This window comes from Rousettus aegyptiacus, unplaced genomic scaffold (genome assembly GCF_014176215.1).
Source record: "Rousettus aegyptiacus isolate mRouAeg1 unplaced genomic scaffold, mRouAeg1.p scaffold_m13_p_3, whole genome shotgun sequence".
Taxonomy (NCBI): Eukaryota; Metazoa; Chordata; class Mammalia; order Chiroptera; family Pteropodidae; genus Rousettus; species Rousettus aegyptiacus.
Genome location: NW_023416306.1, coordinates 166,515,127 through 166,531,615, shown reverse-complemented (window position 1 = coordinate 166,531,615; position 16,489 = coordinate 166,515,127). Strand labels below are relative to the sequence as shown.

Sequence of the window (16,489 nt, the reverse complement as noted above, 5' to 3'; positions counted from 1 at the left end):
ATTAAAACGTCAATATCCTATGTAAAAGCCTAAGAGGACCTTTACAACCTAGTTAATCAAATCCTGTAATTATTTTAGGTTGTATATGTAGTCACATAACCAGTTTTATTTTTACGTTTATATGTACAATCAATTTTATTTTTAAACACCGCATTTGTTTCTAACAAGCAAACCCTTCCCATGAACACTGGTGAATCTTATAAATCTAATAAATAAACATACAACTCTTAATTTAAAAAATTTTAAACAACATTATTTACAAAATTGGTTTAAAAATCTAATATGTTTTATCTTTATAATCACGAGATTAAATTTCTTACTGAAGTACACTATTAAAATTGGAATCATAACTCTAATCTATCACATATACCAAATTATTATGCACAAGTAAAATATTCAATACTCAAAATTATTCTTGAAACAAATGTCAAAATATGAGTATAACTGGTTTTATATTTTATTTTCTTTTTTAAATAATTATAAACATTCCTAGGTTTTTAAAGTTATCGTCTAAGATGGTTGTTTTTAACAGGGGTGGTACTGCCCCCTAGAGGACATTTTCAAAATTCAATGACATGTTTTTAGTAATCAAAGTAATGGAGGGGTGCTCTAGAATTTAGTACTAGGACCCAGGGATACCTGACATTCTGAAATACTCAGAACAGTCCCACAAGACTAAAAGTTACCGTGTACAAATTTTAAAGGTCCCCTCACGTAAGCAAAAGAATTCATAATTATCTGAACATAGAACTTCACCACGTTTTACATTTTTTTTTTGCATAGTTTCAATATAGATTGAATTTTCCAGGCATTGCAATTATCTTGAAAATCAGAAAGAAATTGTACTTTGATATGTTCTGACGTTTACCAAGAGTTATTGATCATTTCAGAAAATTGTGTCGCCTGTAGCAATGTCATTCTTGGGTATTTAAATCAGTCTGTTATGTGCAGCTGCCACATTCATGGTGATTAGATAAAAATATGTGGATAGGGATATACAGATATATCTCTTAAGCCCTCATTTCAAGTAACCAAATATAACAAAACAATTGCTAATTTTCAGTTGAATATTATATTATCTTAAATCTAAACTTAAACGAATACAAGCAACCGACTCATTATATCTTCTAGTATAATAGTGCTTGAGCATATACATATTGAAATACACACTTATTATTGTAAATAACCTTTTATTTCTCTTGTATATTACAATTGCAGTGGTATATTGTGTGTAACTAGATATTATTATGTGTGGATCCCATTTCAGGATAGTGGAGATTATTTCGAAGTGTTTTTAAGCTTCACAAAAAAATTTATAGCCTTGGATTAATAGTTCTGATACTGCCATTCTGTCTACTGAAACTGAACAGTTAAGGAATGGATGACAGGTGAAAGGGCCCATGTTTTCCCCTGTTGGAGTGGGAATTAACAGATAAGAGAGGGAGGAAGCTAAAATGGCCCATGTGATGATGGATTAGAGTTGGAGACATCAGTGTGAACTCATGTTTGGCTCAACATCCATACAGGTACTTACAAATAAAAATGTTTATAGGTGTGTGTATATACATGGGTTACACAAACATCTATGTCCTTGCTCAGTAGCCGAGAGGACCTAAAAACAACAATACCCCACTAGCAATGAGCACACCTGGCATGCAGGTGTTGAGGTCAAACACCATGTTCTAATAAAAAAAAAAACAAGATTCCAGTTCTAGGACTGGGACAAGAAATAGACTAAATGAACCAAGAGCATCCTTAAAAAATAAAGTTTATTTAAAAATACATAGTTGTTACATGAAGAAAACTACAAAACTTTACCAAGGGCTATAAAAATTTTTTGAATAAAAAAGAAAAACATATCATGTTCTTGGACGTAAAGAATAGCTTTTGTAAAGATGTCGCTCCTTAAATATTTATTTGAAAATTTAGTTCTATTTCAATCAAAATAGCAAAGAATTTTTTATTTCGGGAATTGAAAAAAGATCTTAAAATCTCATCTTAAGAATTAATAGGTAGAAAAAGCTAGAAGAGTTTTAAAACTTAAAACAAGACAGTCAGATATTAAATATTAGATGTATAAACATTATAACAGTGTGATATTGTTGCCTGAAGAGATAGCTTCAAACTAAGTATAGATATCAGCATATAAATTTTGAACATAAAGACGGAATTTCAAAGCAGAGAAGAATTTAAAAATAATAAATGGTGTTGGAATAACTGGCTAAGACATATACAGACATGTAAAGCACATGCGTACTTTATGTACCAAACTAAACTCCTGACTGATTAAAAAGTTAATTTTAAAAACTGAAATTTCAGAAGAACCTAAAGGCGATGACGTATCTAATACAAAAACAATAAACTAAAACACTGGCAAATTTCCATAAATGTTAAAACTTTTCTGTGTTTAAAAAAATTCAAAAAAAAAAAAAAAAAAAAGACCATGATGAGCTGGAAACAAAATTTGGTAACATCTATGAAACTAGATTAAGATAGTTAATATACGACAAATTCCTATACATCTGTAAGGGAAAATACTTCGGTGGAAAAAAGGTCAAAGAGTATAGTAAGACAATTCACAAAATAAGGACTGAATAAGCATAATAAACCTAAAGATTGTTTAACCTCATTAGTGGTAAAAAAAAAAAAAAAAGTCACCATTTTCACCCTTCGTCAGCAAAGTTGTTTTAATTTTTATTTTTATTTTTTTAATTTCTAGTAGAAAAATATAGATCTTCCCACATACTTTTGGGGGGAGTGTAAATCAATACGGTATTTTTGGAGAGCAACCTATAACAACAGTAACATCAAGCGCCATGACAAATGCACAGTTCCTGACGCAGCAATTCCTCCTACAGGAAAATATTATCAGAAAACCCTTGCGCACCGTGACGTTAGCACCTCATGCCCTGATACCTTACGAGCGCAAAACTGGGAGAGAATTCAAACTCTTAAAAAGGGGGGCCGACACGCTATATATACATATAGCACCCCCGCAGGGCGCCCTCCGCGAGCAGGTGCGGGGCGGGCGCGTCCTGCGGGTTCCAGGACCCAGGAGCCGCGGCGAGGCGCGGGCCGCGCCCCCACCCGTCCGCCGGGGAAGAAACGCCCCACGGAGCGCAGTCGTTTCCCGAGCGGCGCTGGGACCGGGAGGGCCTCACCATGATAAGTGAGTCGCGCTGTCCCACCGGGATGGCGGCCTGGGCGGGGCGGGGGGGGGGGCGAGCCTCCCCGACCCCAACCCCAACCCACGAAGGGCCAGAGGAGTCGCTTCTTTCCCTCCGCCCCTCAACCAACTAACTGACTGTCCCCCACCCCGCTTTCTGGCTCCCTAGAGCGGGCGGCGGCGGCTGTAATCGGAGGAGGTGAGTGACCTGGATCCCCTCGCCAGGCCTTCGCGGGGCCCCTCATCCCGCCATGGCGGGGAGACCATAGAGGCGCGGCGCTGCGGGGGGTGAGAGGGCGGGCTCAGCCCCACCCTCCCCTCCCGGAGCCTTCTGGAGACAGGGACAGGTGCTCACGATGCCCTGGCGGGAGAGGCCACCTGGACCCATCCCCCCCACCCCCCGCCCCCAGCTGCTCCTGTCGCCCTGATAGATGATGAGCATGCAGAGAGGCGTGCACTTGAACGGGGGGTGCTGCTACAAACTCCGATGGTTTGTCTCGCCCCCACATTTACACACACACACACACCTGGGGCTCAGTGAGGGGTAGTGAGCTCCCCAGCGTCACCCGCAAGTTAGAGAGCTGACGGTGCCTGGACCTCGCATGACGTCTCGGCCGCAGGCTGGCTCCGCCCTCCGCACCCTTTCCTCCACCTCGGCGCCCTGGTCCGAGCTCGGAGCAGACTCCCCAGAAACCGTTACGGAATTCCTAAGGGGGTCCGCTCCTGGAGCCCACCCCGCGAACGACGGCGTCTTCTCCGCAGTCGTGGCCGTGGGGGCTGTGCCCGCGGTGCTGGGCGCGGCGGGCTTCACCTCGGCAGGAATCGCTGCCTCTTCCTTAGCGGCCAAGATGATGTCAGCAGCCGCCATCGCCAACGGGGGCGGAGTTGCGGCCGGCAGCCTGGTGGCCACTCTGCAGTCTGTGGGTAAGTGTCCTGGGCAGGAGGGGAGGAGGAGGTGGACCGGGGCCAGGACAGGACTCAGCCCCGAGGCTGAGCCCGAGGGAGGGCCTGTGCTCTCCCTCCAGTTCCGTGGTCCTCAGGGTCCCTGGGCCTCAGTCTCTCCCTCACGGTCCTCTTTCTGCCCAGTTCAGAGTGAGGTTTGGGGGTTTGGGACGGAGAGGAAGGGAAGGAGCCCTTGGTGAGTGATGTCTGGGCTCTGGGTTCACTTCTACTCAAATCTGACAACTGGGTGGTCCAGGCAGGTCCCCTCACCTGTCTGGGCCTCAGTGACCTCCAGTGTAAAGTGGGGGGACCGACAGCTCTCAAGAGTGTATGGCCGACTATCCCCGTCTCTTATCTGTCTGTCTGTCTGTCTGTCTCTCTCTCTCTCTCCTGCCGCCAGCATTCTCTCCCCAGAGCAGAGCCCTGTGGCTTCGGGACCTGGAGGAGGGATCCAGGTGGGATCTCTGGGCCCTGGGAACTGGCCACTGCACAGTCCCCATGCTCACACTCTGTCCCTTCCCTAGGGGCAGCCGGACTTTCTACGTCATCCAACATCCTCCTGGCCTCCACTGGGTCAGTTTTAGGGGCCTTGCTCGCAAATTCAAAAAAGGTACCACCTTCCTCTCCCTCGGCTGGACCCAGGGCTGACGGGGCCCAGGAGAAATCCCAAGTGAAACCTGCAGAGCCCCCGCTCGGGGCAGAGAAGCGTGTGAAATAAAGCTCCTGTGTAGATGTGCCTCTTCTTCTTCGCCCCTTGCACCCCTGATTGGCGCGTCGTGAATCCGAGGTCTCTGCTCTTCCCACCTGCCGGGTCATGGGGGGTCAGAGGGGGATGGCGGGCTGAGCGAGCACAGAATCAGTCGTCAGAGACTTTGGTTGGTCCTAGTCTTACAAGGGGTTGGCTCTATCACCCAGGGCCATTCAAGGGCCTTCGGTGGGCCTCAGCGTACCCCTCATTCAATGATGGCGTGGACAGAAGATCCTGTCGGGAGGCCAAGGTGAGGGGTAGCTGAACACCTACGGAGCCACTGATGCCAGGGCCTTTCCCCCTTCCTCCCGAATGGGCACCTGACACCCGGGGATGAGAAGGCTCCAGCCTTCCCTGCCTAACCGCGGCATTTTTGTGGGGAGGCTGCCAAGCGAAACGCTAGGATGGTACCCTACGCCACATGTTGCAGCGAGGTCCGGCGCTTCAGGGGGTGGAACCTGAATCAGACGGTCACTACGCTATGTGTGGAAACTCAAGGGGAATTAACACCCCAAGGGGTTTATTCTTATGTCTGCATAGCAACCATTCTTCATTGACCCGTAGGAGCCATAGAGGACACGGAAGTTGTTTAACTCTATTGAAACGTCCACTAGACTCACCACCAGGTTCCTTCGTGCTGGAAAGGGATCCTGGCGGGCTGCTGACAGCGCCTGGGGCAGGCCGTGCTGGGCTGCGAGGCCCGTGACTGCGTCCCTGACTTGCTGAAAAGCGTTCGGTGTCTCTCCAGAACACGCAGGATGAAGTCTAAGCTCCCCTCTCCCGACGTGCCTGCTAAGGTCCGAGTGTTCGTGCCCCTCACCCCCAAATTCACATGTTTAACCCTAACCCCCAAGCCGATGGTGTTCACAGGTGACACCTTTGGGAGGTGCTTAGATCATGAGGGTGGAGCATTCATGACAGGGATTGATGCCCTTATATGAGACCCCAGAGGGCTCTCGTACCCCTTCTGCCATGGGAGGACAAGGCGATAAAGTGGCTGTCCAGGAAGCAGGCTCTCGCCAGACACCTAATTTGCCAGCGCCTTGACCTGGGACTTCCCAGCCTCCAGAACGGGGAGAGATAAACTTCTGTAGCTTAGAAGCCACCCAGTCTTTGTGATTGTTGTTACTGCACGCCAGATGGACGAGGACGCTGCTGTCACATGTTTTCTCTGGGGGGCAACGGGGAGGCCAGGGCTGGGCGGTGACACGGGCCTGTGCTCAGAGGCTGAGCCAGGCCACTTAGGCACAGCTTCCTGCCTCCCCACGTAGGCCCCTGCAGCTCACTGCACCCCAATACCGTGCGACTTTGTGACCACATGTTTGGGAAAGAGACGTGAGCGTTCCCCCACTCTGACTGTGAGAAGGAAGAGATACAGCAGGGACGCAATGACTCATTTTTATTCCTTATCTTCTAATGGGGCTGCAGGGTCAGGCACATTGTCACCCAGGACTGGTCCCCACTGCATCAAGGTGGTGGGAGTGCCCTCCTGGTCCTGTGCTCTGCAGCGATGTTACAGATAGTTATATAAGCATGAACCAAGATAAGACCCAGCGGAGCCCACAATGAGTTGGGATGTCAGGGAGAGTCCAGCCGCTCCTGGGGGAGAAGCAGAAGGTGAGCAGAGAGGGATGGGCAGGCAGGGACAGCTCTATGGGGCAGAACAGTGAGTCAGAGACACCAGAGCCTCTCAGGAGGCCCTGAGCCCAGACCTCCCCTCACCCCCACGGCACCCTCTGTTTTCCAAACCCCCAGGATGATCCCCGGGGCTAAGATCTGAGCTGGATCCTCTGAGGCTCTTGTCCTCCTGGCCTGGCACAGTGAGCCGTGCCTGGGGACTCTTACCCACGGACTGCAGAAAAGCCACAAGGCTGCCGGCGGCAACTCCGCCCCCACTGTTGATGGCGGCGACTGACATCATCTTGGCCGCCAAGGAAGAGGCAGCGATTCCTGCCGAGGTGAAGCCGACAGCGCCCAGCACCACGGGCACAGCCCCCACGGCCACGGCTGTCAGGGGACAGGGCCTGGGATAAGGGGCTGCCTAAGGGGAACGGACGTCCCCCTATACAACAAGGGGGTGAACTCTGAGCTTGGTGAGACTTTAGGCACAGTTGGCAGTCACAAGATAAGGGGGGCAGAGCTAAGTGGGGAGAGCAGAGGGAAGGGCAGTGGGGTCACAAGGCACAGGGCTCTGCTTAAATCCCACCCTGGGACTCCATGCTGTCGCCACAGCAATGAGAAGCCGCTAGACCCAGGGTCACTGAGCCGACGGCATCTCTTTAATGCCCCTCCTCTGGCCCAGCTCTGTGCACGTCTCATTCTATGTAAGCCTCATGATAACCCTACATGCGCAACACTGGCCCGTTTTTCAGGGCTGGAAATGGGAGCTCAGAGGAATGCAAAGACACGTCCAGGGTCACACAGCCAACGTTCTGCAAGGAGAAGACAGGACCCCTGCCAGGGCTGCCTCTGCGCCTGAGGGGTTCCCATGACACTCCTTGTTTCAAACTCCCTGTTTCCTGTTTGCAGTTCCTTGCTTCCTACTCATCTCCATCATTCCACCTCCTTTCCTGCCAACTACGTGAGGCCTGGGGCAAACCCGGGCACGAGCCGGCTGCTGCTCAAGTCCCAGGGCCTGGGGACAGATGGGGACTTCAATCTCTTCCATAAAGAGACTCACCTCCTCCGATCACGGCTGCGGCAGCCTTGCCTAGATACCGAAAGAACATTCTGTGAGTAGATCCGCACTGGCCTCCCCTCTATTCCCTGAGTCCACAGCCCACCAATGGGGGCGCAGGGCATTGCCCCAAGTAGAGAAATGCAGAAAGGAATGACCCTGGCCTGACACCCCCTGTACACCGCCTACCACAGCTTCACTCGGGGAAGTGGGATGTCCTGAGAAGGTGGACCCCGCAGCCCTGAGCTTGGCGGGCATTGCCGGGGTGTCTGATCGCAGAGGCAAATGACCTGTCCTCAGTGGGTGTGCATGCCTTGGCCTAGAGTTATCTGGGGTGGGGTCTGAGGTCTTTGATCCCAAAAATTCAGTTATCAGGTACAGGTTTTTGTTTCGTTTTGCCCTATCTGTCTGCTGAGTGGTTAGCTGGAGGATTGTGGGGGCATCAGAAGTTATTGGTTTCTTTTTCTCTGTGTCCCACCCAGATTCTGTAAAAACCAAAAACAACACGAAAACAAACAAAGCTTTACAGATGTGGGAGGAAGGCAAGCCACGGCAGCAGCTCTCGGTGAATGCATGATCTCTGGCGAGGTCACTTAAGGGAGAGGCAAAGGGGCCGCGGGTCACGCTATCTGAGCCAAGACGTCAGCTCACTTAAAACAGGGTCAGTGTTTGCTTAGCGTAGGGTTCAATGGCTTTCTCCCATAGTCCACACAGCCAGACATCTTCACATAGAAAAATGTGCTTCATTTGCGCTACCTGGCGGGGGCCGGCAAGCACTGTGGAATGCTTGAATGCTACTTGAGAGCAATGCCTTAATGAGCGGAATGCTAATGATTCTTCGGGGCCTGACCTGTCGCCCCCTCCTCCAGGAAGCCACCCCAGATCCTCCCAGTCAGAATGTAATCCTTGCTCCCTGTGGCTGGAGCCACTCACAGCACTGGATCACATTTACGTGTGCATGGGCCTGGCTCTCCAGCACAGTGGGTCCCTGGGGAGCAGGCAGAGGTCCTGGTCTGCTGCAGCCATAATGGCCAAGACTGCAATTTGGGGGCCAGGAGTACCAAAGATAGTAAGATGAGCAGGAGTGAGCTCAGGCAGCCCCCCAGGGAGAGGGCCTCTAGGTGACGCTGGAGGAAGTAAAAAGAGAAGAAGGATGTGGAAACCAAACCCTGAATGTCCAGGGGGCCCACCTGGGTGGGGTATGAGCCAGAGAGACTCAAGCTCAAGAGCCCGGTTAGAAGGTACCGCTTAACGCTTAACGTTACAGTTTGGCGAGGTGATGCCAGGCCGGCCGGCAGCTTGGCACGCACAGGCCCCAACATCCGAAAGTCTGACTGTCTGCCCAGCTCCCCCGGGGGCCATCTGTGGTCATGCCCTGCGCTGAGGCCTCCACTAGGCCCGGGCTCCTCATTCCCTTTCTGCTCCGGCTCCCAGCAGCCCCCTGCTCTCACCCCGGGCAGGGCTCCCACAGTTTCCTCATTTGTAAATAAGGGACAATTATATCTTCGCCTGGGGTTGATATGAGAATTATACCAATTGATAAATATCTAGTGTAAACCAGGCGACGAGGGTACCGCAGCCTTTGAGAAAACCTAGCCCTTCTTATTCTTTTCAAATTCGGACTTGCTTATCCTCAGCTGAGGAGGCTTCAGTACCTCTGACAAGCAGGAAGGGCCCCTGGCTGCGCCTCGGGCCCTGATTTTCTGGTCACACTTTTGTACACTGAGTGGGGAGCCCATTAAAACACATGCAATCCAAAAAACCGACTAAGTCCCAAGAACATGAAAAACAGATACACATTAAACAATTGGAAAGGCCGGCTGAGGGCGGGGCAATGAGGACTCAAGGGAAGGTAATCAGTGAGGCAAATACGGAAAACCAGAGAGGGGCTCACATGGACTCACAAAGGAAATGGGCCCAAACGGACGGATTCTGTTCAAATCAACGCTCTGGATCTGAGACGCAACGTATGAACTGCTATGGAAAGCTGGTCAGACGTTTGGGGGAAAAGCTAAAGAAGGTGAATTCTAGTGACAATCAGTGAATGTGACCAGCCTTGGGTCCCCTTAGTCTGCTGGAGGGGACTCAAGCGCAGCAGGGAGGGAACTCAGACTCCTTGAGCCAACCTCCCCCCCAAACACCCACACTGCTCACCTGGGGGTCCGGCCTCCCTCTGGGCCTTCACAGACAGAGAGCCAGGGCAGACGCCCAGGGAGAGCGCAGTGCAGGGGAGAGAGGCCGCAGGCTCCCCACCCTGTCCCCCAGCGTGAGTCTCTGAACAGGACCCGGTGCCCTCGCTCCCCAGCGGCCTCCTCACCCCCACCAGCCCTCCCAGGGACACTCACCCACTGATGGCAGTCCAGCCAGGACACTGCTAGAGGCCGCGATGGCTTGCATGGTGCTCAGAATGACAGGAACCGGGCAGAGCCAAATCTGTACCAAAAATGGAGCTTTGATGGGGTGCGGACCCCAGAACTGGGGTTTTCCCACCACCTTGAAAACCTCCAGGGGCTCCAGTGGAGATAGGGAGGCTGCTCTGAGCTGTGGGGGCAGCATGTCTGGAAGGGGCCCAGGTGTGGCTTTTGGGGTTAGAAAGGACCTATGATAGCAGGTTGAGTGGGGGGTGGGGAGGGATTTTATTTCTCCTTCCCCCGGAAAATGCCGGTGCCAATTCCTTAGATAGTTTTGAAACCCCTAAATCTCCAGGGAGCATTTCAAAAGCACCAGAATTAGGAAATGAGAACATTCGGAAATATCCTCGTTTTATAAACGAGGAAACACTGTTGGCACAGAGTGGGTCAGTGATTTGCCCAGGGTCACTAGTCTTTGTATGTCAAAGCGCCACCCAACCCACATCCAGCTGCTTCCAAAGCTTGGCTGGAGGCTCTGATCTGGTTCCTCCCGTACCTAACAGTTCGAGTCCCCTGCCTGCCTCACCCCAACCCAGCCACGGACAAGGCTCACCGCCCTTGGAATCCCAGAGCCCAGGGACGGATAGGCACCTAGTCTCTTCCCTCCCGAGACCTCCCCCCCACCCCACTTATCTGATGGCAGCCACCCTAATGGGAAACAACAGAAAGTTCTGCAAGTGGATACACAGGGTCTCCCGCCATTCCCTGTACCCACAGCCTACCTGAGCTTGGGGCCACCCTGCCCCGTCTTACCCAGAGAAGAGGATTTTGTGGAATGTGAACCAGACCCAGGAGGCTGGAGTTCAGAGGTTCCCGGGGGTGTGGCTCTGGTTCTTCTGAGCAACTTTGCCCTGATGGACTCACGCAGCAATACAATCGGTTTCTTTTTTGCAGGAAACTGAAACTCCAGCCATACCACCCTCCTTTCCCAGCCAAATGAAAACTCGAGTTATCATAGAAATGGAATTTGACCACTGTATCTACCAGTGTCGGTTAATGCAAGATGCTTTGTCATTTAATTCAGGGATGACATGTGCTCTCTGCATAATAAAACATCTGATCACAGTTACATAATCCAAGGATAAATATTAATTTATTCATTAATCGAGACAGGAAGGTGGTTTACAAAATAACATTAATTTTTGCACAGCCAGATGTTCAGATATTCAAAAGATCTACACAGAAGGACCACCAAGCCGGACACGGATCTGGGCACCATATCGGAGCATAAAGAATTGAGCACTTTTTGGACTTTACAAAATGGATGCCGTGGAAGCCATGACAGGAGTCCAACTGACTCGTAACGGGATCGCCCTTAGGGTGGGACAGAACCACCCACAACCACAGAAACATCGGCTGCAACTGCCCTCATCAGCCCCCTTTCCGTCCCCAGGCTCGCACCAGGTGCCACTCCGTGTCTCTGCTGCCCACAGCAGGTTGATGAACGAGACATGCTTGCTTGCTCTCCTCTTTCTCACCTGACGGGGCTCTTAAGATATGCACTGTGTATAATAACATTCTCAGGCACCTAAGAAGCTATAAATAATAATACGACAAACACTTATACGCCCCTCCCTCAGCTCAAGAACTCGAAGTGTGCTGGCTGGGAAAAGTATTGCTTGGCTATCGCCGTGAGAACATAGGCTATTACCAATGGGAACACAACACTCTAACAATAAGATTTCTGCTTCTGTATCCCCGCTCGCACACCCGACCTGTGGGTCGACAGGTAGTGAATAGGAGGGAAATAGAGTTTTGTGTTCAGACAGACTGAAGAATGGGATTTAGGGCTTAAAAACCTTGTCCTCTACATTTCAGGGCTGCTTAATTTGGGGTCCGTGTACCCCTGGCAGACCCAGATGGCTGAATAAGAGCGTGTTTCCCATAACTCAATGAATTCAGGTGATCCGTGTGTCTTTCGAGGGCTCGCGGCTACAACAAAACGTTACAGGTACAGTTCACACAACCTGAGAATCCCTCCTCGTCCTCTCCCTCAGTCTCCCTCCACACACTCTCCAGAATTTAGGGTTGGTTATTCCCATTAATGGTTTCAGACTCTAACCATAGATGAATGGCTAAATGCAGAACCTCCCTGGCATTCGTGGACGGTTCATTGGTATTTCTGCTGCGGTTCACAGACAGGAAGCAACATACTAATGTGCCGAGAACCTCCACTTCCGAACCTTTGCAGAGAGGGGATGCTAAGAAACCGTAAAACTAGCTTTAAAAGAAGTAGAAGAATTAATGAGGGAGTTGAGATTGGAAAGGAAGGAGTGAGGGAGAACGAGAGAATGAGCAGTCTGTGGGCCACTTTCGCACGCCCCCCAGATGCACACAGACTTTTTAAATTGATGACTTTGCTTGGCTCCCTGATGTCCAGGGTTCTATTCATCTCTAACATTCCATCCCTGTTCCCTGACCACTGCCCCCGACCCAGCTTAAGTCTTATATATGGCTTGAGAGTAACCAGGGTTGGGATGAGACGTTGCTCCCAAAGTCTCAGGGTAAATGTGGGCTCAAACTACTTCCCAGCACAGTCGCCTCTGATCACAGTGACAGTAGCCCTGGCAGGCAGTCAGGAGGGGTCCCTTGAATGGGGCCCTGTTGCTCCCTCCCTTCCCCACGCCCCAGGCCCCTGCCTACCATGGGAGGTAATTGCCTGATAACACAGAGCACAGTTAAAGTTCTGCAAGCTGATGCTGGCTGCTGAGATGTCAGCAGGCTAAAAAGTTGCACCGTGGATGACGTCCAACAACCCCATCAAATTGTGGCAGCGGAGGTGGAGCTAACTCCTTCCTACAAAGGTTGAAGGCTTTTCAGTGTCACAGCTGCACTTGCACAGATCACTGGACTTGGTCGGCCACGCCCCTTAGGCCCGCCAACCAATCAAAATGCACGTTCCTGGTGTAGAAAGAACATGAAGAGGTATGAGATGCCTCAATTCCTAACTGGGCGGGCGGTGGGGGGTCACACCCCAGGCCTGTACCTTCCACAGGGAAGGGGTTTCAGCGATCCTGTCCATGGTTCTTGGGCACCTGGGTTAACGCACCTTTAAAATACCAGAAGTGACACCCCCAGAGGGGGCAGTGACCCTGAAGACAGCACATGATTTTGTTAACGATCCTGTACTCCACCCCTGACTTGCTCCCCCTCCCCACCTCCCACCTCCACGTAATCTTCCTTGTGTCCCCTGCTTAATCGCTAATGTACAAAAGAAGCTGTGAAACTTATTCTCCGGGGCTTTCGAGACCCTGCTCCCTGACTTAAGTCCTAAGTGTGGCTCAAACAAACGCATAAACATTCTCTGCAGGCTTGGACCTTTCTTACGTTGACACCACTTCCCTGGGGTCCCTAGGGTAGTCACATTCATAGAGACAGAAAGTGGAAAGGTAGTTGCCAGGGGCCGGGGGAGGGAGGAGCGGGAAGATATTGTTTAATGAGTGCGGAGGTCCAGTTTGCAAGGTAAAGTTCCAGAGATTGGTTTTATGACAGCGCAAATATACTCAACACTATGGAACTGTAGACTTAAAAATGGACACATTGGCAAATTTTATGTTGTATGTAATTTATCACAACGACAACAAAGAATAGAGCGCACCTTGCGCTGCCCTGTCCCTGGGCTGGAGCCGCTTCCGGGTGAGGATGCTCCACGGCGAGTCCTCGGAGGAAACAAGCGACCAGGTCCCGGGGCATCTCGGCAGGAGCACGACTGAGGAAACGAAGCGCACAGTGGGACCAGGGGGTCCGGGCGCTGGCAGGGGACAGTGACGCGCAAAGCGCTGGGCCTGAGCCTGCGCCGCCGGCCGACCAGGGTCCTGAGCGCAGCCTTCGTGAGGAGAGTAAGGCCAGGGCGAACGGTCTTTGTACCACCGAACCGGATATGACCTAGTGCTGGGAGACCCGGAGAGGGCCATGCTGCTACCCCTGCCTTAGAAACAGCCGAATCACGACCCGGAGAGGTCACGTGACTGGTTCTGGGCTACTCGGCAAACAGAACCAGGACCCGAAGCGCAGCCCCTCTGACTGCGGCATCGTTCCCGTCATCCCCCCTGTTCTGACAAAGCGGGTGCAGTAGAGATACCGTCAGAGACGTGTCCCTTAATGCTGACGACTCAGAAGGCTGAGCTGGGCAGTGAGGGTGGGGTCTCCCTCCATTCCCTGCACCCACACCTACCTGAGCTTGGGGCCACCCTGCCACCTTTTAGCCAGAGAAGAGGATGTTCTGGAATGTGAACCAGACCCAGGCGGCTACGGTTCAGAGGTTCCCGGAGGTCGGGCTCTGGTTGCTTTGAGCAACTCTGCCCTCATGGACTCGGGCAGAGAATGGGAAAGGCTTCGTTTTACAGGAAACTGAAACTACAGCCATACCGCCCCACTTTCCCAGAAAAATGGAAACTCGAGTTTCATAGAAACGGAATTTCAGCCACTGTATCCACCAGTGTCGGTTAATGCAAGATGCTTTGTCATTTAATTCAGGGATGGCATATGGAGGGTCAGAGGCGAGTGGCGGGCTGATCAAGCACAGAATCAGTCGTCAGAGGCTCTGGTTGGTCCTAGTCTCACAAGGGGTTGGCTATATCACCCAGGGCCATTCATGGGCCTTCGGTGGGCCTCAGCGTACCCCTCATTCAAAGTTGGCGTGGACAGAGGATCCTGTCGGGAGGCCAAGGTGAGGGGTAGCTGAACACCTACGGAGCCACTGATGCCAGGGCCTTTCCCCCTTCCTCCCGAATGGGCACCTGACACCCGGGGATAAGACGGCTCCAGCCTTCCCTGCCTAACCGCGGCATTTTTGTGGGGAGGCTGGCAAGCGAAACCCTAGGATGGTACCCTATGCCAAATGTTGCAGCGAGGTCCGGCGCTTCAGGGGGTGGAGATTGAATCAGGACGGTCACTACGCTATGTCTGGAATCTGAAAGGGAGCTGACATTCCCCAGCTCCTACCCTGATGGCAAGCCCTCTGGCGTGTCCCCGAGTCTCCGTTCACCTCCTGAATGCGGTCTTGTTTCTGCTAGAGAGGTGTCATTCTCTGGAGGTTTTTGTTTGTTTTTGTGTGTGTTTTGTTTTTGTTTTGTTTTGTTTGTTTTGTTTTTAGGATGAGCTTTAAAATAAATAGAAATAGAAGTGTTAAAACTTCTGCTTACACCCCCAGCCAGTCATCCTAAGGAGGCCTCCAGGATGCACACGCTGCATTTAGCAGACAAGTCAGTGGATGTATCGAGCAGCATGCCAAAGCATAACTTTTCTTAAACCCCTAAGAGAGCTGGAGTAGCAGGGCCACCAGATGGCCGGAACTCTCAGGAAATTCAGTGGCCCCCAGGAGAGCACCGAGCCGCCTGGGGCAGAGCATGGGAGGGAGGTGGGGCTGCAGCGCCTGCGGGTGGGAAGTCAGCTAAAAGTCTTGACTGATCAAGGCCAAGTACAGGCTGCTGTGAGCATGTGGAACCCCGGAGAGCTGTAGACACAAGAGTGGTCTATAGTTCTCGAAGGACATGCTGGGTGCTCCGAAGAAAGATGCGGGGCAGAAAGAAACCCAGAGAAAACTCCCCTCGCCGAAGCAAGACAGGAGCAGAGCCTCGGCTCCCACCTTCCTTCTCCCCCAGGAAACAAGAGCCTTTTGTTGCTGGGGGAAGGACAGCTAAGCCTATAACCACTCCGCACCCCTTCCGGAGCACAGATGGGTAAGAAAAAAAAACGTTCCCCTAAGACTGAGGTGCAAAAACTTCCTGGGCCTGTATTCAGAACGCGCCCACCGCCGGGAGAGGGGCAGGGCTGTTGAGAAAACCCCAGTGCCAGGCCCAGGCCCAGTGGGTGCCCCCAGACTGTAGCTGGACAGGACCACAGAGAACGCCAGCGCCACCGCAGTACGGAGAGACCCTCTCCAAGATGCACACGCAAAACGGAACCCTGACGCCCGGGGTGCAGCAGATACCGAGAAAAATCAGGCTCTACGGCGAAGCTGGTGGTCACTGACGGCAACCACAGCAACGGGGAGATCCAAACTCAGCTCAAGCCCTGATGAGATTGGCTGCCCCCCCCCCCCCCCAGACAGGCCCAGCAGAAGGGGCGTACCCGCTTCCGGGCATAAGTGCCGTTCACCTCTGTCTACTGAGCTGTGCTGCGGACCCTGTTGGAGACGTCCCTGTACTCCCCGACACTCTTCCAGTACCTGCCAGCACCTGCAGCTCCCTCCGAGGACCCCACCTCTGAGGCCTACAAGGAAGTATCAGGTGTTGCTCCCCCAGAATAGCCCTTAGCCAGCGATGGATTTTAGTTGGAGGCTATACGGCCCTCAGGTGGGACGAGGCCCGCTCCACGCGGGCTCGCAGAGGTCAGTAGGATTAGGTCTCTGTGGCTCACAGTGCGAACTCACTCATTAGTGGCCCTTTCATGACCTGTCGCATCTCCTAGTCCCTCCAGACACACCTGGGTGCCCCCCCGGTGTCACCACCCAAATAAACCACTTGCACTCAGATCCTTGTCTTGGGTCTCAGCCTGAGACAGCTTCCGGCCCTCTCCTCAGGCCCCACGCGGGAGCCCACAGG

At 51.9% G+C, this 16,489-nt stretch overlaps 2 protein-coding genes across 4 annotated transcripts; one reads left to right on the top strand and one right to left on the bottom strand.

Annotated features, from left to right (window-relative positions):
* Positions 1-2,903: 2,903 nt before the first annotated feature.
* On the top strand, positions 2,904-4,844 carry LOC107511260 (interferon alpha-inducible protein 27-like protein 2). Of its 3 annotated transcripts, XM_016145515.2 has the most exons (4): positions 2,904-3,169; positions 3,336-3,365; positions 3,929-4,090; positions 4,633-4,844. In XM_016145515.2, the coding sequence occupies exons 1-4, from the start codon at positions 3,163-3,165 to the stop codon at positions 4,824-4,826; spliced, it is 393 nt and encodes a 130-aa protein (XP_016001001.1). In that variant the 5' UTR covers positions 2,904-3,162; the 3' UTR covers positions 4,827-4,844. The 3 variants fall into 3 exon arrangements, with proteins under 3 accessions (XP_016001001.1, XP_036094883.1, XP_016000997.2); XM_036238990.1 differs by lacking the exon at positions 3,336-3,365 and having other exon boundaries at positions 2,905-3,169; XM_016145511.2 differs by lacking the exons at positions 2,904-3,169; positions 3,336-3,365 and having other exon boundaries at positions 3,386-4,090.
* A 1,389-nt stretch (positions 4,845-6,233) lies between these two features.
* LOC107511263 (interferon alpha-inducible protein 27-like protein 2) lies at positions 6,234-14,129 on the bottom strand. The gene is made up of 5 exons (XM_036238991.1): positions 14,119-14,129; positions 9,879-9,966; positions 7,537-7,566; positions 6,702-6,863; positions 6,234-6,455 (listed from the first exon to the last, which is right to left on the bottom strand). Exons 2-5 carry the CDS (start codon positions 9,928-9,930, stop codon positions 6,370-6,372), a joined length of 330 nt encoding a protein of 109 aa, XP_036094884.1. The 5' UTR covers positions 9,931-9,966; positions 14,119-14,129; the 3' UTR covers positions 6,234-6,369.
* Between the last annotated feature and the right edge of the window lie 2,360 nt (positions 14,130-16,489).